The following is a 22836-nucleotide window of genomic DNA, read 5'->3' as shown; positions in this document are numbered from 1 at the left end:
CTGACTCCTGTCCTGTCTTGTGGAAGGGACCAGCTGAACAAGGGGAAGAGTCAGGACTTTGACTGGATTCCGCCCTCTGTTTGGAGTTACATGGCAGATACCTAGTGCGTCACATTCAAACATCACAGTGTGAAGAGGGCCTTTTATTATAAAAAATAACAACAGAAAATAATAGGCAACAATAACAATCCATGGTTCCTAAACCTATTGCTTGACCATTCCAGGTCACTGGAACTGCTGACACATATAGGAACCAAGACAAAATGTGACAGAATGCAACATTTTGCAGGGTCTTTAAAAAAGGAATTTCTCTGTTTCTCAAGTAAACGTGAAACATAAATAAAACTCACAAGGAAAAAAGTTCATTGTAAAAAATGATACTTTATGCTAATGTTTTAAGAAATTTTGTGTTAAAGTGACCTGATTCAAGAACAAGTTTCCCTCAACAAAGCCAATTACAGAAAAACCTTGCACGTAAGTAGGATGAGTCCTGTCTCTGATGAAAACATTCCCTTACTAACTGGTGCTCAGAAAATACTTCACATGTGTTTTGATGTAAATAGTAAGCACAATACAGACAGCAGAGCAGAAGCCAAACGCCACAAGAACAGGACTGAATTCACCCGTGGAAAGGGGAAAGGTAAGAACAAAAGGAGCTCACATCTTTGTCTCCAAGCGTCTCCAACAACAAGAGCAGAATGGTCTTGAAGTGCTCTTCCCAGACGCCCAGGCTGTCTTCCCGGGTGATCTTGAGCAGCTCCAGGAGGGCACCTTTCCGTTCTTCCACTCGCTCGTTGTGGTTGGATAGCTCTTTCAGAAGGTCGGCCACCAGGTCAGAATGGTCAATGGGCACTGGGAGGCACACAGGACAGAAGTCATTGCACAAGGAAATGCCTGGCTCCAGGTGCCTCCTCAGTGACGTCCTGCAGTCTTCCCACCGCTCTCCAGTCTCTTCCCATCACACCCTTTATCCTAATGTGTGGTCCAGGCCTCACCCTTGGCATGTCATTTCACCAAGCTAATTGTGACAACTGAGGTGGGAGAACAGGTATCAAGCACCAATATTCAATGTCACTCACTACCTTGCCTTACCATCTTTTTCCCTTCCGTTTCAGACAAGTGGAGAAATTGCTATTTCATTTGATTTCAGACAAAGAAGAAACCCTCCAAAAGCCCTTCCATGACTGTCTCCCTTATCCAAACTCTGTTTCCATTGCAATAGTCCTAAGTCAGGCCTATGACCGGAACAGTCTCTGACTAGTACCAAATCCACTGAAGTACACAGATTCTCCTTAAGGCACTGTTACAATTAAGATTCATCCCCTTTCTGGAAATGTACACAGTTTAGGAACTAGCGCAGTAAACCAATACAATCAAGGTAGACTGTAAAACTGGCTGAGATCTCTTAGCATAACTGCTTGCAAGGGCTTGAACCACAGTTCACATGGCAGAAGAGCATATCCTTTCCTCTGCATGTTCTTTTAAGAGACCTCAACTCTGAACTCACTTCAAATAGGAAGGATGAAGAAACAAATCACACAAGTCATCAAGAACTACTTAAGTTTGTATTTGCATATTTCTTCAGATTCTAAAATTGAGAAACAAATGTATGAGAAAGTTTGAAGTGTTAAAGAACTCTATCATTTCCCCCTCCTATCCTACATTTTTCTCTAAGCCTTTTACTATACATTTGCAGAATAAATAACAACCAATATCCTAATCTCTATTCCATCTCCAACAAAACCAACAAATGGCTAAGTTAAATGATGTACCAATTCTATGAGCAATGAAAGGAAATAGTCCAGTACTCTAGAAAGTGCAAGTAATAATAAATTCTGTATCACTGCCAACTGCCCAGTAAACAGATGCTTGGGTATATACTGAGCTGCTATTCACCAGCAATTAGCAATTAACAGCCGAGGATTATGCTTTCAACCACTTGACACAATTTCTGCTTTCACACAACTGGAGAACCTCTCTTCTATCTGAACATTCCATCACAGCTGGGTCCACTGATAGAGTGCAGTTTTCAGTCTTTCATGCCCCACTGAACCCCGTGTATGCCTCCAGCACAGGCCTCCTTCCCCTCTTCCTAGTGTGACCATGCTGAGTCTGTTTTCCCTGACAGGCTCTGAGGTTTTGAGGCCTGGGACCATCTCATTTACCTCTCTGTCCCTGGCCAGCCATACACCTCATGACACACAGCAGGCACTCAGTTAATGTTAGTTGTTTAGAGTTCTAATTTAATTTTTTGTTCAAAATTAAAAAAAACAGGGAGGTAATAAAACTTATTTTTTTTAAAAATGATGGCTAATTTGGGTTGGCTTTAGCTCAAGCAGTTACTCTGTCATGGAAGATAGATAAAATAAATGACTATTAAGTTGAAATAACCCAAAATGTGTGAACATGACAACGAGTTAAAAAGCAAAACAAATAATTAAGTGCCAAATAAAACTATGATCATACCAAAATATACTTAATCACTTGTTACTCGGTAATGGACACTGGTCTTAACATAGTCAGAAAAAAGCCAGACTAGTTCTACTCCATACTAAATACGTTATATTTGAGGCAGGTAACTTAACCTTCCTGAACTGCAATCTCTAATCTGTAAAATGGAAACAATCACCACTATCTCAGTTAGACAAGCCCAAGGTAACACAAATGCTCAGTGAATGTTTGATCCTTTACCAACTACAGTACAGAAGTCAACTGTAGCCACTGCAGGAAAACCTGGTGAATAAACTGGTATGAGAGAAGAGGGGAGGCTTTCAGTGGTGCTTCAGAATCTTACTTGCATAGCTTAGGACTGGCACATCAGGGGCCATTACAAATGCTGAGCCCAGTGCTGGGACTGCTCAACCCTTTGCTCCCCACCTCACTAACTCCTACTCCCCTGTCTTTCTGATCTCCACTCAGGTCCTGGTTCCCAGGGAAGCCTTCACTGATGAGTACAGGTAGCCTTCCTCCGCTGCACAGTTGTCACAGCTGCAACTTGAGGTCATTTGTATGACTGCTTATTTCCTGATTCTCTGAGATTAGACTATAAGCTTCTAGAGGGCAGGGGCTGTGCATACTTTTGTTCACTGTTGTGTCTTCCATGCCTAAGCACTGGTAGGAGCTCAACATGTAGCTGCTGAACAAAGGACTAACCAGAACAGACCCAACATTTCCATTTCCATTTGACCAGTATACCCAGAGTTGGTCTTATAAGAGGGGAAGCCCATGAAAGGAACTTCTGGATGGGGGACAATAGAGCAAAGAAAGACAAACCATCTCGGAGCTGCTCCATGTCATCATCAAACACGGCCTCCTTCAGGGCTGTCTTATCATAGGTGTTGATGGTATCTGAGTACGGATACAAATTGTAGTCTCGCACCCGTGGCCCTGGGAAGGTGCGCGGAGGCTGGGTGTTGAGGAGGGAGGTCTTGTTATCCAGAGCAGTTCTGCCTCCTTCCACCACATCACTGCCTCCCCGGCCCTCAGTGGCAGGGGAGGCAACTCCACCATCCCGGGATACCTGGAGCAGAGAACATTGTCAGTTCCTTTTTAGGACTTTCAACAAATTTGTCTTTAAATTTTCAGAAGTATTAGGAGAGCCAGAGATTTTTTCACTTGAAATCAGGCCATTAACAAAAGAACAGTCATTAGAATTTCAATTTGTAAATACCTAATTCATAAACTACTTTAAAGGGAACTACACATGCTTATATTTTCTTCTCTTTTTTTCATTAATTTACATGTAAAATCTGTTAGTATTTCGGGTTAATCTCACTCAAATATTTTTTGAGAGATTAATAACATGGAAAGTCTCTTGGGAACCAAGGGTGTACAGAACACATCCCCAGTTCTTCAGAAATCTCATGTACCAACACTGTTAGCCTATCACTTTCTTTTTTTATTAACTGTTGTTCAGTTACAGTTGTCCCACCTTTTTTCCCACTGCTCTCCTCTGCCCTGTTCCCCCAACTCCTACAGTTAATTCCCCCTCATTGTCCATGCCCATGAGTCTTCTATTCGTGTTCTTTGGCTTGTCCCTTCCCCTTCTTAGCCTATAACTTTCTTTACAAACATTAAGCGTTTCCTCACTGGGGCCCTGACACAACACCAACACTCCTCCAATAGCCATCACAAGATCTAAAGCAGTTCAACTGTCCAAGAATTCCTTGTATATATTCTACCACCTGGTGAGCCAAATAAGGGCTAATAATCTCTAACAATGGAGGACTCAGTATCCCCTAGGTAGATCATTCTTCCTTTGGATGTTTCTGACTCTCAGAGTTGGTCTTTCTGTTGGGTCAAAGAACAGGTATTTATTATTTTATGAAATTTTTTTTCCCAATGTATCCTGAATCTTGTCTTCAACAAATTAACCCCCTGGTCCTCTGTCCCTTGTGTCATGCTTCTGACTATCTTCACTCTCAGGGGTCCTTTCTTCTAAGCCACAATGGCCTGTCTGGCACCCTTTGTGGGGTGGCACTGTAACAAGATCAAGTATGGGCTGAGCTCTGGGAACAGAGCAAAACTGTCATTCTCCTCATCCCAGACACGAGAAAAAAAACAAGTAAAAACATTCTGGGACAGTCAGACTGCATTGGCACTTATACATGTTTTTTATAAATTGTGGTATAAAATATGTATATTTTAAGCCCTTAATTTTTAAGTGTACAATTCAGTCACATTAAATCCACACACAATGTTGCATATAACCAATACCACTATGTTAGATTTGGTGCAATACTTTTTCATCTTTCCTAACGAAAACTCCATATCCATGATAATAATAACACCCTGACCACCCCTCCCAGCCCTGATGACCAACCTCTATACTACTATGCTTTCTGTTTCTGTGAATATGACTACTCTAGCTACCTCACATAAGTGGAAGCACACAACATTTGTCTTTCTGTGTCTGGCTTATTTCATTTACATAATATTTTCAAGTTCCATTTGTGTTGTAATGTGTCAGTATTATATTCCTTTTTATGGCTGAATACTATTCCACTGCAGGTACATATCACATTTTTTCAATCTATCTATTGATAAATACTGGATTGCTCTATCTTTTGATTATTATGAATAATGTTCCTATTAACACTTATAGAGAAATGTGTTCAAGTCCCCTCTTTCAATTTTTTGGATATATACTGGTGAAATTGCTGGAATGCATTTGGTTACCTGACCCCCTCAAAACTGTATACTAATATAATTATTAAGAGGCAAATTATATATATCTATATATATCTATATATATATGCGCGCGCACACACACACACACCAACATATATTGCATAGATATGAACAACGTGATTTAATTGGCGTTTTCTCTCAAGGAAGATAATACATGAGTGATTTTAATATTTTTCCCTTTGTAATGCTCTTCTAAAAATAAAGCATATAATTATACTGGAAAAAATTCATAGGAGTTTTTAAAGATTAAAGACATTTAAAAAATAAAGCTAAACTAATTTTTATCACTTTTAACAAAAGTTACCTTTTAAACTTTATCACCCCCATCCTTGTCTACATGCGTATTTTATAGCATGACAATCACAGTGCCCATACCATCACGTAGTTTGCTTTCCTTGTAGCATAAGCATGCCCCATGTAAATAGAGTTTTTATAACCATAATGTTTAATCACACCATTATTCCTACTTACTTTTTAAAAATATTTTTTATTTACTTTTAGAGAGAGGGGAAGGGAGGGAGAAAGAGAGGAAGAGAAACATCAATGTGCGAGAGATACATCAATCCATTGCCTCTTGCACACCCCCAAACTGGGGCGCAGACCTGCAACCCAGGCATGGCCCTGACTGGGAATCAAACCAATGATGTTTCAGTTCACAGGCCAGTGCTCAATCCACTGAACCACACCAGCTAGGGCTCTACTTGTGTTTTAATAAGATTTACTCAACGATTCTCCTTCTACTGATTTTTTTTAATGTTTTTTTGTTTTGGCCATAAAACATAATGCTAAATAAACTACTTTGTAAAAATATATATTTTTTGCTGAGTTTGTTAAAAGCTAAATTATTAAAGGATATAAAACTTAAAATCACTTTTGTTAAATATAATTTTACTAAATTCGGAAACTACTGTATCAATTTACCATGCCACCAATATTACACTAGTTCCTCACATCCTTTCTAGCATTAAGTGTTATAATTTTTACCTGAAATAAGGCAGAACAATTTTTAAGTAAAATGGAGCCTCAAATACAGGTCTTGTTCTACTTGGGTAGTTAGTGCTAAGGACGGACTTTCTCCCACGTGTTTCATGTTTTTGTCTCTGCTTTTGAAAACCATCTTCCCACTGAATCTGACGTCCACCCTTATGAACTTCTGTCTCATTAGACTGGGTCTACCAGTCAAGCTTAAAAAGAGGTAGGCTAGCTCCTGAGTCCCACATTCAACAAAGTTTTATATCTACCTCAGCTTCTTAGTTTAAAATTTGGTGACTAGTGGCCAAGATTTTCACCCCACCCCCCTTCTTATGCTTCCACCTCATGCCCAGGTCCTCTGGTGGAAACAGCCTCATCTCTAAAAATCTTACTTTGAAAATTACGTTCAGTTCTCTTTTTAGCCTTGCAGCTCTTGCATTCCAGTCCTTCCAGGCTTCCCATCCCCTTGATAACCCTGAGGCTTCCTGTTCCTGGCTGTTTTTACTTTCTTCCTACCATGCTTCATTCCTTCCAACTTTCATCACAGTATTTTTATGCTTTAAAAAACTGAAAACACTTAAATGTTCCAAAATAGGGCACCTGAGGACTATGGTATATCCATATGGATTACCATCCAGCCATAAAAATTCACATAGAAGAGTACTAACAGAGGAAAGTACTCACCTCCTATGCTAAACAAGATGCCAAGATACACTATGATGCCTGTTTTATTAAAAAAAAAAAAACCACTCTGCATACACCCCAAAACATATTAATATATAAACACACAAAGGAATAGAAAAGTATACAGTAAAATGTTAATGTTCATTATCTCTAGATACAGAGAGTTCTTTTTACATTTTCAAAATATTATATGTTGGCTATATACTACATTTATAATTGGGGAAAGTAATGCCTCAGGAATCTACCTTCTAGGGGTTCCACTGTTCCTGGCAGGACTTCCGTTCACTAATCAGAGCCCCACCCCCATTACCTTGGAAATCTTTTCCACTTTCCTCACTGCAACCTGTTTACCCTCCTTCCTGGCCAAGGCCAATTCCTCTACCAGTGCCCAAACCTTATCCATCCCATGTCCTCAATAACCTGTGTCTACCAATCATCCACTGCCCTCCCTTCCACAGTCAACATTTTTCTTTCAACTGGCCCCATCAGCATTCAAACAGGTCAGGTCTCTGCCGTGTGAAAAGCCCCTGAGCACCCAGTTTGTTACCTGAGTCACTCTTCAACCCTCTGTAATCTGTTTTCCATTTTCAACTCTTCTCTGAACTACACTCACAAAATCCAATGGACTCTTGGAAGAAACTAAATTTTTAAATTGTGGACTGTGACTATGTGTAAAATTTATTTAAGGGGAACATGAAAGTCTAAATGGTGGGCCCATTCTCAAAGAAAAGATCTCGGCTCTAGCAACTAGTCAATTAATGCCTCTTAAATCTCTTATCTACAGACTAATTCACCGGTCTTAACTTCAGAAGGGCATATACACAGGCCTTAAAGGATATGTTTGCTTAGATATTCCAAAGATAATCCCCAGCTTATTTGCCTGCTTCTGCATGTGATTAGAACTCCCAGCCACAACGGTATATGATTCAGGCTTACGTAGGAACAAACATAGGAACAAAAACCACAACATAGGAACAAAAATGTGTCCAGCATTAACAAAAAGCAAACTGAGAAAAAAGGTATTTACCATTCTTCACAAAGATAGCAAGGGAAACTGAAAACTGCCTTGGGCTTCTAAAAATATTTTTGACTACAAGCTAAAAATAATCATGAAGCTCAGTAATAACAGTAGTCAGTGTTCAGAAGAATCAGTAATTATTACTTAACAAACAGTTCTCTATTAGCCTGGGGATACTTACTATATCACAGTCCTTCTTGCCATCTCGTTTAATTGGCTCATTGAGATCCTCTTGGCTTCGAAAACTAAACTTTTCGATGGCTTCTGTTACTCCACGCAAAGAACTATAGATTTCTTCAGAGTTCAAGTTCTCTGTATCATAGTCCAGCATGCTAAAGATCAAAATATTTTCTCTTAAATTGAGGCATATGCATAAAATTGAGATATATGTATAAATTCCTTCCAATAATTTCCATAGTAAAGTATCCAAGTTTGTTTCTTTAGGTGTTTCGGAATGAAAAGGAGACATGTTGTTAGAGCACTAGCAGGGGACAATTAATTATACATCTCTTTGGTCAAATCTGTACATTATATCAGAATTCAATTAGAACCAGGGGAAACAATAACCACAAGAATGCAAGAACTCAGAGAGTGACAACTGGTGACTGAATGCATGCAAGTGGAAATGAAAGTGGAAAAATAATATCTTGAAGTCAGAAAAAAGTAGTTTGGTTGTTACTGGTCTCAAATGTATAAACTTAAATTAAGAGGAATGGGCACTTAAATATAAAGCTAGTATTACAAACAAATTTCAGAAGAGCAAAGCAAATGACTTCAGGTTACGCTCGCCAGTGTCAGAAACTTGTAAATAAAATACTGTGTTAAAAGCTAAAAAACTAACCCTATAACTCAAAGTCAGATCCATTTTACCACTGGGCTCCTCGAGAGTCTAACTCGTATGTTATCTAACCCAGTAGTTTGTTGAGAATATCAAACTCTTCTACATGTTTTGATTTGGAGTTTTATAATAAAAACAAATCTTATAAAGATGAGTTAGATTCCTAGCTGGGTATGTAAAAGCACTTCAAAAAGCCAGAAATATATGTCCCTTCAAGAAAAGTTATGTCAACTGCTGTGCCTTTAAAACATGTATCATAGCTAAACATGAAATGAAGCAAAAATCCTAAATAGCCTTTTAGCGTAATGCAGTGTGTCAACAAGTGGCCTTTATAAGTCTGAAAAATGCACTGAAATAGAAGCTTCTAAGAACAACAACAACGACAAATTCAACTGCCCCTCACTAAGAATGTTAAAAAAAAGCACAAATAAATACACGAGTATAAAGAAAGCAAAACATGAAGCAACGGTCGACAAAGGGCAAGTCAAAACTATAAACTTAGTTTAGATGTCACTTGTTTTAAAAAAATATCCAGGAAGATATCAAGTAAGTTGGTCTAACTTAACTTGCAGAAAGTCTTGAGCTACATTGAAGATTCCTAGCCTAGGACACTCCAAGAATCCTTGGCTGTGTTTAAGTAAGCATTCAACATTACTAAGGATTGCAATCTTTCTGTTCTTCTAAAGAGAAATCATGAAAATTAAGCACACATTGACAGAGCTCTTCCTAAGGACATCACAACCAATCCTGTACATTTTCATATGAGGTAAGTTTCCTATCACTTAGAAACAAGTAACATTTACTATTCCCCTCTCCTGCCTTGTGTTTTTTAAAGGTTTGGGCAGATGAGAAAGTCAAGATTTGGACAGTTCTCACTTGGAGTAGTCAGGCTGGCTTGAGGTTGCAATGACCCAAGTGTTTTCTAAAGCTAATTAGGTTCTGCTAGACCACAAGATCTGAACTCACTCTTAGAGATGGAAGCCATTTGCCTATGATTGCAAAACTGGCCCAGATAAAACTCACTTTTCTTTTCTGATGAAAGAAAATACACACCTCAATTGTACTTGGACAGTTCACAAAAATACATGCCAACTCAAAGATTGGTTCTGGCACCAAACAGAAAGGGACGTGAACTTGAACATGTTTACAGCTAAAACCCCTTGTATATATACAAACAGAAAATGAACTAAGAATCTTGAACAAAATTCAAGATTTCAACTCCTTCTAAGAGGCAATATCCCTTTAAATGGAAGAAGCCTCCTGCTACCCTCCCCTTGTAGAACACCACAATTCCAGATTTGAACAAAAACATTTATACATCTGGCCAATGAACTTTTTTTAAATAAAGACTGAGTATGACTCAAACAAAAAATATGTATATAATATATAAAAAGGGATATATAAAAAGTATTTTAAGACGTAGACGTCTTAAAATACTTTGAACCAAAACAAGAAAAAACAATAACATAACCCATGAAAAGAAAGGAAGGAAGGAAGGAAAGAAGAGAAAGAAAGAATGAATAATGGGGATAAGAGAAAGTCTAGCAAAACGTTCTGCTTTTAAAGGGATGTCACAATATTATTTTTCGTGTCACTTCAGATAATGTTAGCTTTCACATATTTCATCTCGTGTTTCTCAATCTGAACTTTCTTAAAATGTTTCATTTTAGTTCATGTAACTTTGGCATTATAGTAACCTCTTTTTAAAATAAGAAAATAAAGAATCTGCTAGCTAATGTACCTCCTTCTTACTTTCAATTAATAAACCAACTCAGACTTCCAATTTAGGAATACATGTGCATAACCAAGTTCAAGCTGTGGTGACGCTTCTTTTTAGACTCACTAGCTTGAAGTCTTGAAGTATCTCCTTGGTATGAAGCTACAGCTGTGAGCTCAAGGTGAGAGAGAGAGCATTGTTTTGGAAACCATGCTACCTTATAATTGCTATTTTATGCTTTGGCCTGATTTGCCTATTTTCAAATCAGCACCCATGGGCCCTCATTTTGTACAGGAAAAGGAAAACTCCCATGAATGCCACCATCAGGGAATTGTGAACACTGTGGTCCAAACAAGCCATTCAATGTGAAAGCAGCAAGAGAAATGAAGCAGCTTTACTTAGAAGAGACCCAGTCTGTCACCTGACCCCACACTCTGCTCAGAGACAACTACAGAACATAATCCTTTAGGTTAAAGGCCAGGCCCTGGTCACCTCTAAACACTGTGATTAGACCCCAGAAAGGTTTCCTTAGGACTGTTTAGATTAGGAAGTTACTTAATCAGTCAGTCTTCACTGATCTAAGGTCAGGCAAATCACCCAATACTGAAGCAGAATGAAGTTCTGGACTGCTCTGCTGTAAAGGATTTGTATCGTGGGTGGGGAGGCAAGAGGTCAGGTCTCCAAGAAAAGAGAAACTAGAGACAAGAAGTTTGTTTTCTTAGATTTTCTTCTTTGTTATTTTGTAGGAAAAAGATATTAGAGCATGGAAAAAGGTTAACTATTTCTTGTTATAAAATCAATAGGATTTATTGATAGACGTAGATTTCCTCTTAGTTATATGTGACCAATAGGTTTTGTAAATGTAAAAGTCTCTAGTCACCTCTCTCCCACCAAAGTTACAGGCATTTATTAAGCATCAGCTATATTACTGTGCACATATGTGAAAGATGACTCTGAGAATAGGATATCCTCTGGAGGGCAGTCTTGATGGCTGGCTGGGAAAAGTGGCTGAGGGTGAAGCTTGGTGCCAGTATACTGGGAGACAGTCAGTAAACAGGTCTTATACCTTGAGGCCTGGTTAATGTTTAAAAAAAAAAGAAGGAAGTATAGTGGCATGCTTTATTAACACTGAGGACAGCAGTGACATCTCACTGCCAATGTGCCTTTGCCCTAACCTTATGTATTACCTACAAATAGTCATTAAAGGATTCTCTGTACACTTCAGAAGTTACTTTTGCTGTGAGAGTTTTAAAAGAAAAATGTTGTTAAAACATTTAGCTGATTTGTTTACTATGTACAACTTCGCTATGTTGGGGATACAGAAACAGGAATGTAAATCATTACAAAAGCTATCTCTGATGCATTCAAAAGCAAGAATTTATTTTTACCCTTGTCTAATCGCAGTGGGTACAAATTCACCTTACACAGCACAAAACAGCTGGACTGCCCCTGCTCTGCTCCTGTAATGACAGCCTTCTAGCGAAGGGATTCTCTAGTTTTTGAACTTTTATAAAAAGCACTTAAGAGACCTCCAAACAGGTTTCTGTAGGAACACATCGACCCAACTCTACCACAGATCTGCCATCTGAAGGAAGACCCACCCCTTCTTCTAGATTCATTAAATGTTGTCACATCAAACCAGGGGCTGGTGAGGATATCGCCAGCTCTCCTGCCTAGGTGCAGGGAATCTACTAAGGCATAACTGAATGCCATTTTTGGGGCTTCCTTTCTGGATCTCTGTCCTAAGATGATCACTAGGTGACAGGACATTGTGAAAGTTATCAGTCCACATAATCACCAGCAGGACTGAGAGCTGCAGGTGCAGTTTGGAAAGAACAGGTCTCACTTGCTTCTTAGTGGGAATGCCTAACACACATAAGAATGCTAAGGAAATTGTGCATTTGCCTGTTGCTTGCCTTGATTTCACAGCATTGCCTGAGTGCTTTCTGGGGGCTGAGCATGCACTGGGCAGAAGGTTTGCAATAGTACATGCCGATGAATTCTGTCAGTTGATGAAATGGTCCTCTGTCCTTGTGACATGGCAGGAACTGTACTCCTGAGGTTTGACAAAGATCATACCCTGCTCACACTTCTCACTGACACTCTCCTCCTGCTAGTCTAAGCCAAAGCAGTGATCACACTGGAGGCAGCTGAGAGGCTTTTTAAAATAACTGAGACGACCTTGCAAATGTAATAACATTTTGACACCTCAGACAAGTTTAACAGGTAGTCTGTTACCTGGGAGAGTAAGAGCACCTGAGAGTCTTGTGGGAGGGAGCAGTGGGAATGGAGTTAGGCTGAGAAAAGGGAGGTGGGTGCTTCAGTTGCCCATCAGCACTCCAACCCCATAGTTGACTGTAGTGATCAGAAGAGGAAAATCAGAAAGAGAAACAAAAAAGGCAAAGGGAAGGGAGAAGGAAAGGGAGAGGAAGACACTATATTCCAAGTGTCTTAGAGTCTCCTCTTTCCTTGACAAAATTCTATCAAAATTCATTGGAGCAAAATTAATACTTCACAAATACAGAGAAAAAGAAGATATTTTCTCTTATCAATACAATTTGGTCCTTGATACAACTGTTTTATTTCCCTCTCAATCATGAATTTACACTTTTAAATCGCATGAGATTCTGAGTGGAAGCGTGAAGCATGGATGTGCATACACCTATATTGGGAAGGACATTACAGGCACTTAACAAAAATATGGATGTTCACTTTCAGGTAGTGTATCTATTATTTAGGAACAACCAAAGAAAAAAGTATGGGCCTTAATTTAAATGTGACCAAAGGAACTTAGCAGGATGAACCAAAGAATGTTTTGTTCTAACCAGAGGCTGGGATCCAAGCAGATGGAGTTCAGAGGCTGCCACAAGCAATTTTTTTTCCTGAAAGAATAGTATTACCACCAGAAGGCTATGCAGCAACTCTCAGCTAGGCAGCTCAGAGACAGGGGAACCAAAATTCTAATTCCTGGGCTCATATCATCTAATATGACAATTAAAACTCATCAGCAAATATAAGTATCCCTCTTCACTTCACAAATGTCATTTTAAGTGACCTGGGCTTGCAAGAGGCCCTGACAGAGTGCTCTAACAACTGTTGCAACTCAAAAGACCCAGGGGCATAGGAAAGGGGTGAGACAGACTGGCTGGAAATGTTACAAGAGGCCAGGGGGTGGAGCCTGGTATCGGAGACAGTGTTCCTACACAACAGTACTGCCTGCTGCTGGCATTCGTTATAATTCCAAGAGCAGTAGGTATAAAGCTAATCTCCAAATGAGGATAGTTAGGGACCCATTTTGTAAGAAAAATAAAGTGGAGATGAGAGGTCACTGTGGCATAAAAGGGCTTAAAAACGGTCTCTAAACCACACACTGGGTTGGGAGTGGAACTACAAGAGGTATACAGGCAAGCATCTCAGGCTGGATCGAGCTCTACTGGCAGGCAGAGAATAAAGCAGCACCACTGCTACCTCCCTGTGGGAGAATTCCCACTTTGATTCTATGGATAGTCTTGATCCTCTGGTAGGAATAAATGTAAAATCCACCAAAAATTACCTTTTATTGCTAGGGGTAACAAAGACTATCTAGTCAGCACCATTCTGTTCTACAACATGTTTGCCAAGTACCAGAGTGAGGACTGCCATACATTTTTATCTTCAAGGGAATGGATTTCATGTGATTTCTAAAGTCCTTTGCAACTCTGTTTTTCATTTAACACAAATCACCCTTAGTTAAATGAGCTAAAACACATGTTTGATGGTGAAAAACTACAGGTCCTAAATCTCTTCTCAAATACCCAGTAGTATTTGTTTACTAGCTGAAAATTATGCAACGATTCTTCCCTTACACAGAAACAACTCATGGAATGTTTTGCTAAGGTTTAACCTGTTGGCTATGGCTTATCTAACACTATTGGGCTGATAAAAATGACTTCCTCACTAGTGATTAAAAAAAATCTACCAAATTATATTTTTTTCATCATTATAGAATATTTCCTTATTACCACCATGATCCAAGTACAGAATTTGTGGACAAAAAAAAAACGCTAGTTCATTCTGATACTCAAAATTAGATTAAAAAACAACTGATAATAACTTCTCCTCTTAAGAATACAAAGCTAATGTCATATGGTTGACTCAAAAAATGGCAGGTCACAAAAAAAAAAAACATTTCAAAATCACTGCTCAAGAAAACATCTGATATTATATACGGTAGAACTTGTTTACTGCTGCCTTATAAGTTGACATCTAATCCATTTCCCTATATAGTGCAAGAGTTCCTTTCTTTTCAAATTTTCCTGGTAGAAAGTATGTAGTTTATTTGAATATTTCTAGTAATATGATGCTATAAGGCAGTATTTTCTACTTCTAGACAGTTTTAGTTATGAGAAAAATCATTTCTCCTACTGAGTACAAAGTTGGCTGAGGTCATCTGTCTATTATACACTGACTGGGGCACACTGTTTTTGTTTTGTTTTTTTAAAGAAATTAACTAAATAACTAAGTAATTATCCAAAGAAGCATTTTTTGACAAAAAAAAATTTAGGCCACACTTGGAAATTTTAATATTGAAAATAAATCTCTTCACTTCTTCCACTGACCTATAACTCTAACAGTAAAGAGGAAAGTCAGGCCAATTAAGGATAAATGATGACCTGGAAAAATAAATTAAAATTTTTAATAATTTGGGGATCCATGAGATTAATACTTAAGACTATTGTTGGCTCTGATAAATTACGCTGGCAACTCCCAATGATCTTTTAATTAACTCAGTACATTTAATAAAATACTTGAGTTTTACCATTTGCTTATTACCTAAAAAATGTGCCACCCTAATAATGAAATAACTAAAAGATAAGAAGTATGACCTGTGTATTATGGAAGGACAGATTTCCCCTTAATGTTGCAAAGTACCAATTCTAGACAAAACAATTTACAGAGAATATAAGTTTTCCATAAAACTCTCCCCCAAGAAAGAGAACTCTATGACTCTACTGTCAACACTGAACCCTGGTCATTTAAGACAAACCATACACTTCAGATATAGATACAGATGTTAACCTTAAAAAAAAAAATTGTGGCTGAGCCTCAAGTCACACCTGAGAAAGTTAGACATATTTCATAAACTTATGGTCTCAGTTATCTAATTAGAACAGCCTGTTGAATCATGACAACAGACCAAATTTGGAGAAATAACACCATACTTTAATCTACTTAAATATAGTACCAGGGGGGCCTTAGGGTGATTAAAGTAGGATACTGTAAGTATACAAAATACTTTGTTTTACCAAGACAAAAATACCAATTTGATATATCCCAAAATATTTATATAATAACCTAAGGAACTGAAGAAAAATTCATTGGTAAGGACAGAGGAGTATGGGAGACTCTTAATCACTTAAAAATCAAAATTTAAAGGCACTTATGTTTTGATTATCTGCCTACTAAAAGATAATTCTTAAAGGAAAAATGGCATACTTGCAGTATTATTCAGACATAGCCCCTTGATCCTGGTCAGTGATCCCAAAGACCTGGACTTCTTGTGGACCACACAGCATGTATGACTCCTGCCAGTCCAGGCACTGGCTCTCACCTAAAAGTCTGGCCTAGAGAGTCACTACTCTGAGGAGAGGCCATGGGGGACTCCAACACATGCCAGAAGGTCACGAAAGCCACCATGCAGAGACTGCTGAAGGCTCTGGCTAGATGGAGAAGTGTTAACTAAAGATCCTGAGGCAAAGCATTGTTTCTTCTTCAGTCACTGTCTCAAACTCAGCAAAGTTAATGTTCACTTGAATTCAAAATGCTGATTCAAGTTTAGTTCTCAGGTTCTTACTCCCTTCTCCTGAGCAGTGTTCTGCTTCTAACACGAGCCCATAATGAAAGCAACTATGCTTAGAATGGCCACTGTGTTGAAAAACTACACCAGACAATGTGTAGACAGACTCTAAAGAATTTATTTAGATGATTAAATATCTTCTTCAAGTGCTCCTATCACTTAGAGAATAGGTGATAAGTTTCTAGATGATTTCTATGTGTAAGGGTATTAAATGTAACTTTTTAATTTCAAAATCTTTAAGGTACCACAAAGTGTTTAGAGCTACCAGAATTTCAGACAACACTCAGCACAAACTGCTCATTTTACTGTAGAAGTTAACCACTTTGCACAAGATTATTCAGTTTGGATTTGGTTGAGGACTGGAATCCGTGGTCTCCTGTTATCCATACACTTTTTGGTATCAAGCCTGGTATAAAATATAAAAATAGCTACACAGACACATTGGGTGCTTTAGTTTCTTCACTTCTGTTGAAATGGTATTACCTTGGAGACAGGCCCCCATGGGAGCAGTTGGTGGGCGAGGTCAGGGGGCTAGTCCTACTGCTGGTGTGTCGGGAGGGAGTCCGGCCAATTGTATTGCTCGGAGAGCCCTGGGGTGAAGGCAGAATAAACATCATTACTCAAGAGCTAAATATAGAATAAAGTCCACTTTTCCCTTGGCCTTTTTTAAAAATTTTTAAAAAACATTATGCTATTTTTATTTTTATTTATTTTTTAGATTTTATTTATTTTTAGAGAGGGACGAGAGGGAGAAAGAATGAGAGAGAGAAACATCAATGTGCAGTTGCTGGGGGCCGTGGCCTGCAACCCAGGCATGTGCCCTGACTGGGAATCGAACCTGCGACACTTTGGTTTGCAGCCCGCACTCAATCCACTGAGCTATGCCAGCTAGGGCCTCCCTTGGCCTTTTAACCCACATTTAAATAAATGGGCAGAATTTGTGCAATCAGGATCATTTTTTTCTGAATCATTATGGACAATTTTAGGTGCACACTAAACCAAAAATGGGTAACTCACATATAGGCATTCCTGAAGCTGAATGACTGATGTTAGTTGGGCTACAGTAATAGATACAATTGAGCATTTGTATCTCTACAGTATAAAAAATAGGTAACTCAATAAATAAATGACTAAATATAAAAATACAGTCCTGACTCAGTTGGTTGGAGCATCATCCTGTACACCAAAAAGTTGTGGGCTCAATTCCTAGTCAGGGCATATACCTAAATTGTGGGTTCAATCCCCAGCTGGGGCACGTTGGGAGGCAATGGAGATGTTTCTCATATCCATGTTTCCCTCCCTCCCTCTCTGTGTGACATCAATGAATGTATCCTCAGGTGAGGATTAAAAAAAAAATTAAAAAATAATTTAACTGATGGAATTAAGAAACAATGTTTAAATGTCAGAGTCATTCAATCACTGGGAGTATGGCAGGATCAAACCTAGTCTCCCATTCTTGAAATGCCCACAATCTAACAGAAGAAAACAAGAAAGCTGGCTAATAGAGCAGCTCTAGACAAGGGGTCCACAGAGGCCCTGACTGGTTCAAAGGCACCGACTATGACAAAAGCGCTCACCACACTGGTGTTACTGGAATTCTTGAGGTGGTTATGCAGGAGTTTGGTGGCACCATCCTGGAATGTTTTCGGCAAGGCACCAAGTAACATGGTAAATTCAGGAGTGTTCAATTCAAACAGCGAAATTAGCACAATTTGTGCTGCCTAGAAAAAGAAGATGATTAATTTATATAATGTACAATAGCATATCTTGGTCAAAATATTCATTAAAATTGTTTTTAAAAGAAAACATTTTTTGTATGAGTAAAATAATATAAGGACATCTTTGACATAAAAAATAAAATGTATCTGGAAAAAAATTATATTATCAATGATAAATAGTCTCATTTCAATCTGGAAAATAAGTCCTGGTTGCATTTTAACACACTGGCCTTGTACTTCCACACCATGTCAATAATAAATTCCTATAACTTTTCCTATGTTGTATAGCACTGGGAATGAAGCTGGCAAATACCTAAATGAAACAATTAAATTTTAAAGGTTTAAGATTGTTTAATAAGTCAGAACTGGACAGGGCTCCAGTTCTCAACAAGTTCCCACTGAGTCATCTTGAGAAACCACTTTTCCTTAACCCTACTCTTAGAGATTGAGAAATACTAGAAAAAGATGGGAGTTTAAATACATCTGAAAAACTACTTTTATACTTATGAACTGCACAAAGAGACAGTCTTTGGGAAGCAAAGCAGACTTACATGGTACAAATTATAAGCTTATTCTCTGCCTTTTAGAAAACGCTCTACTTTTCTTTATTGAGACAACATACTGCAGGACTGCTTGTAATCACTATAGCAGCAAGGAGGGGAAAAGCAATTAGCTGAAGCAATAGTAGCCAAAGGAGACTAGAACTTCTCTAGCAAGTTATGTGCTTTCTATGGAATGGGTATAGCAGCTGGCATTCTGAACTTAAACACAATGCCTATGGAATCAGTTACATGGGTTTTGATTTAGAAAAACTATGCCAAAGAAAATTTTAGTAAGTACTAAATGGCATTTCTTACAGATTTCTAAGAGTCAGAAGAAAGGAAAACACATTATAAAAATCTTTTAACTAAAAGCATAAGAATATTTTTCCAAAGACTGCAATTTTTAGGACTACAGAAATGATTATGAATATTTTTCCCTATGACACATAATATTACCAAAAAAATCTGCTGAGACATTCTCTGGAAACAAACACCACAAAATGTTTCAATGCCTTTATAATGTAAAAATTAATTATAAGTAAAGTTAAGACAAAATTACTACTTATGTCTGGAGAAAAATATAAAAACCCAAATGTTTACCAAAAATAAAAATTGATTATGAGTTTAAAAATATCAGTAGGATATTTTTAGAGTAATCAAAAATTACTTTTCAACCTGTCAAAATCATTCATTACACACAGCACTGGGCAAAAGTACCTTACTTTTTTTCTCTTGACCTCCAAATATAGGAATTAGTAACCTTCTATCCAAAATAAATCACAACAGGCCAGTTGCTTTCATGACAGGCCAAAAACATAATCATAATTGTACTAAAATATATATTTCTAATATATTTCATTATTGAATTATTCTTAATAAATCACCTAGAGGAATTGATTTCACCACCAATTTAATTTTATTAAGGTATCAATATTTGTAAAAGAGCAAATTTCAAAAATCATGCAGAGTAACCTGTGCATTTTAAAGAACATTTTATTAGATGTTAGAAGAAAAAAATTCATGAATGCATACATGCAAAAAAAAACAACACACTGCACTTCAAAAAGAAAGAAGCAGGGAAGCAAACCAAGCGTTTATTTTCTTGTTGAGTGAAAATGACACTTGAAAAGTATAAAATGAATAGTCTATTTTTATTTGAAATGTGCCACTATTTTCACTTTCCAGAGTGACATGATATCTAATACCACAAACTTGAAGTTTTTCATGAAGCAAATTATAAAATTAGTGGGATCTTTTAGGAACAGGAAGGCTGCAAGATGATAGGCCTAGATTGTGCTAATTCACGACTAACATCAATGACATTTAGTCATGTGGGGAAAGAAAGTGCAGCAGACTTTACCTTTTGACTGACTACCAAACCTCTTGGTAATCTGAAAGTTGAATTTGGATAGGAAATCAAAACGAAAGACAGGGAATTTTGAAACTATAACTGGATGGAGAGATGGCACATGTGTATGATTGATACATATAAGTGAGTATGATTTATTTTTACATTTTCCAAAGCATAAAATGCATATGATTTTATACAGCTTTTGAAAGTCACCCTTTGACTTAAAGCTGGTTTCAAAATATTTTTCTAGTGAGATTTAAGCTCCAGAAATGGATAAAAAGTGTCATTTAAATTTACTATTTTTGAAAATATTTTACATCAAAGTTTTAAAAGGAATAAAAGTATATCGTCCCAAGATATTTTATCTGCAACCCCGTGTTAGTGAGAAGTCAGAATACTAGACTCCAAGAAGAAAACTGGGTTATATTTATCATTACCATCAATATGCTGCCATTAAAGGGATAATTCCAAATATGGAAATGAGTTGCAGAGATTCAGTGAAAAAAAGCTTGGGTCATCGCTCATATTCAGTAATGAATCAAGTGGGTTATATTCTTGTCTCATTTTTGAACTCTTGCCTTCCACAAAAGGCAGTAAAATAGCCAAACAAAAAACTCAAGAGTACTGCTGGCTTTTTCTAATGGACAACTCTAGGGCAATTTATTTTAAAGTTCAAATAACAACTTTAAAAAGAAGTGATTTCCATTCATGCCCTTAACAGTAGAATTTGTGGCGTGAGGGCAAAAGGTTCTTCAAATGCCACTGCTACTGTTTGAAAAGAACTCCCAGCATTATCAGTTGCTTTGAATGCTGTGTACCTTGCAGCAGGAAATAATCCTTCTGGACAAGAGATAATTAAGCTTTGACAGATGCTTCAGTGCGGTATTAATGAGGAAAAACTTAAAATTTGGGAGGAAGAGGAGTCTGCTGATTTATTAAGCATCTATTTTACTGTTCACATCAGATTGTCATTAAAAGTGCTTTAGAAAATCACTGAAAAGATATTTCAAAATCTTCAGACATTTCTTCTTCAGAATCTGTCCTTTACTACTCCATTAAAATATGGTAGGGGTCTGCATTCAACATGGCTATTTTGGGGGGAAGAGAGTTAATCATAAAAAACATACATACCAAAACACAAACATTTGCATAGCCACACGCATATAGGTTCACACGGAATTATATTAATTTTAGGTTTCTTCAAAACTTTCTCGGTGTCTTTACAAGGGTAACCAGTATTAATATTTTAAAGTGCAAACAGCAAAGTATCTTTTCCAAATAAGTGGTTTTAAATCTACCTGTTTACAATTTTCTTCCAAGTTTCCTTCTCCAAGCCCAGAGCAGGTTGAAGCTGACCTGCTGGGGAAATCCTCACCTACTCGACTACGCTGAAGCAGGGACGGACACACAGGAAAGGTGGAGGGATTGAATCAGAGAGAAGAAGCAAGTGCTTAACCCGTGGTTATTGTAAGCTGCAAAAGTATTTTGCTTCTTTTATAAAATCATCTACATATATAATTCAGAAATAAGACTAAGAAGAAAAATAACAGTAACTGCCAGTTTTAAACCTCTTGTTTGTGACTTAAAAATCATAATCCATCCTGGGAAGGTCAGCCATCTTTTATGTGATGAAACAGAAAATCAAAACGATCAAAAAAGAGACCTGAAAGAAGCAGCCATAGTTAAGCTGAGATATGAATCTTATTTGATGGTAAAATCCTTAGCTTTATCATAGGCCATGTTGCCTATCTATAATCAGAAATCTGTATTTTTTTTTAATTTTTGAAATTTCAACTTTTGAAGGCTATTGATAGACTTCCTGCTCAATGAAACAGCCTCTTTATGCTTTGCAGGCTTCTTTGCCATGCCTTCAGTTCCCATTTTTCAAACATTTCGAGGCTAAGTCAGTTATTTCCTCTAACAAAGGAGATGCTAAATGTTAGAGAATCACATATGATAAGCAAACATACAGGGATTCAGAATTCTAAAATATAAACATATCATCCAAAATTCCATTGTCATTATCATACTCCCTTTGACAGGAAAAACCAATCTTCCTAATGCCAGAAAAAATTTGGTTTTCAATTTGTTCCACCACCAACAAAACCAAAATAACCCTCAATAACAGCAAGAGCTACAATAGCAAATGGAAGCAATATTTAGCTGTGTTTTTATATTCTTTATTGCAATCAGTCCTCCCAATAATGCCTAAAGCAAGTATTACTATTCTCATTTTACAAATAATAAACAAGAATTCAGAGGTTAAATCACTTGCTCAGCCACTAAAATGTGGCAGAGGCCAAAGTCAAAGGGAGGTCAACATTTAGATCCTACCTTTTACTGCTAATACATTAGACTACCTTAACACAAATACAATGCCTTAAGAAAGGTCTAGAATACTTTTGTGTCATTTGGTCAGCACTAGTTAGGACCCTCACACTAGAAAAATGAAAACAGTTTCTTTTGAGAATAAGTAGACCAGGTAATGAAAGTCTGGGTAGGGCTTTTCCATTTAATCCCAATCAGCCTTAGCCTGATAGGCACACTGCCTTGTGTTCTGATTTTGGTTGTGCTTCTTCCCTCCTTTACAAAACATCTTAAATATCTAAACACCCCTCTCTCTCCAATATGAAACACCCCAAAACACTAAGCTAAAATGGGAAACAAAATATTATGAATGATAAAGTAAAAAAATCAGAGTTGTATCATATCAGCTTAAAATGTTTCTAAAGCATCTTCCCAAATACGACCTTATAGATGTGGGTAATGGATTATACTGTCTGCAAACTTCCCAAGTATTGTTTGTATACAATCAATATTCTCCAGGGATAGAGCCAGTATGGAAGTTTACTGAATAGATTTTAAACTGAAGGGCTTTTCTATTGTTTAGTATATAATTTCAACCCACTTTTAAGAAGTTAAAGAAAAAAACAGAACTTGGCTCATGATCACAAAGTGCTTTTCAATCAC

The 22836-nt window shown here is 37.5% G+C and overlaps 1 protein-coding gene across 32 annotated transcripts in view; it reads right to left on the bottom strand.

Moving 5' to 3' along the window:
- CLASP1 (cytoplasmic linker associated protein 1) overlaps positions 1-22836 on the bottom strand; it is a 286688-nt gene that overhangs the window by 30973 nt on the left and 232879 nt on the right. For 18 of the 32 annotated variants that reach the window (XM_045826140.1, XM_045826139.1, XM_045826144.1 and 15 more), the window contains 5 exons: positions 17833-17976; positions 16739-16845; positions 8046-8196; positions 3274-3520; positions 662-852 (listed from right to left, as the gene is read on the bottom strand). In XM_045826140.1, the coding sequence (XP_045682096.1) occupies positions 662-852; positions 3274-3520; positions 8046-8196; positions 16739-16845; positions 17833-17976 (840 nt within the window). Of the gene's footprint in view, positions 1-661; positions 853-3273; positions 3521-8045; positions 8197-16738; positions 16846-17832; positions 17977-21164; positions 21255-22836 lie in introns of all 32 variants that reach the window. The other 14 variants (XM_045826128.1, XM_045826129.1, XM_045826134.1 and 11 more) reach the window with 1 other exon arrangement.

Source organism: Phyllostomus hastatus, unplaced genomic scaffold (genome assembly GCF_019186645.2).
Source record: "Phyllostomus hastatus isolate PE091 unplaced genomic scaffold, TTU_PhHast_1.1 phas_scaffold_60, whole genome shotgun sequence".
NCBI classification, from domain to species: Eukaryota; Metazoa; Chordata; class Mammalia; order Chiroptera; family Phyllostomidae; genus Phyllostomus; species Phyllostomus hastatus.
This window is presented reverse-complemented; position numbering and strand designations above follow the sequence as displayed.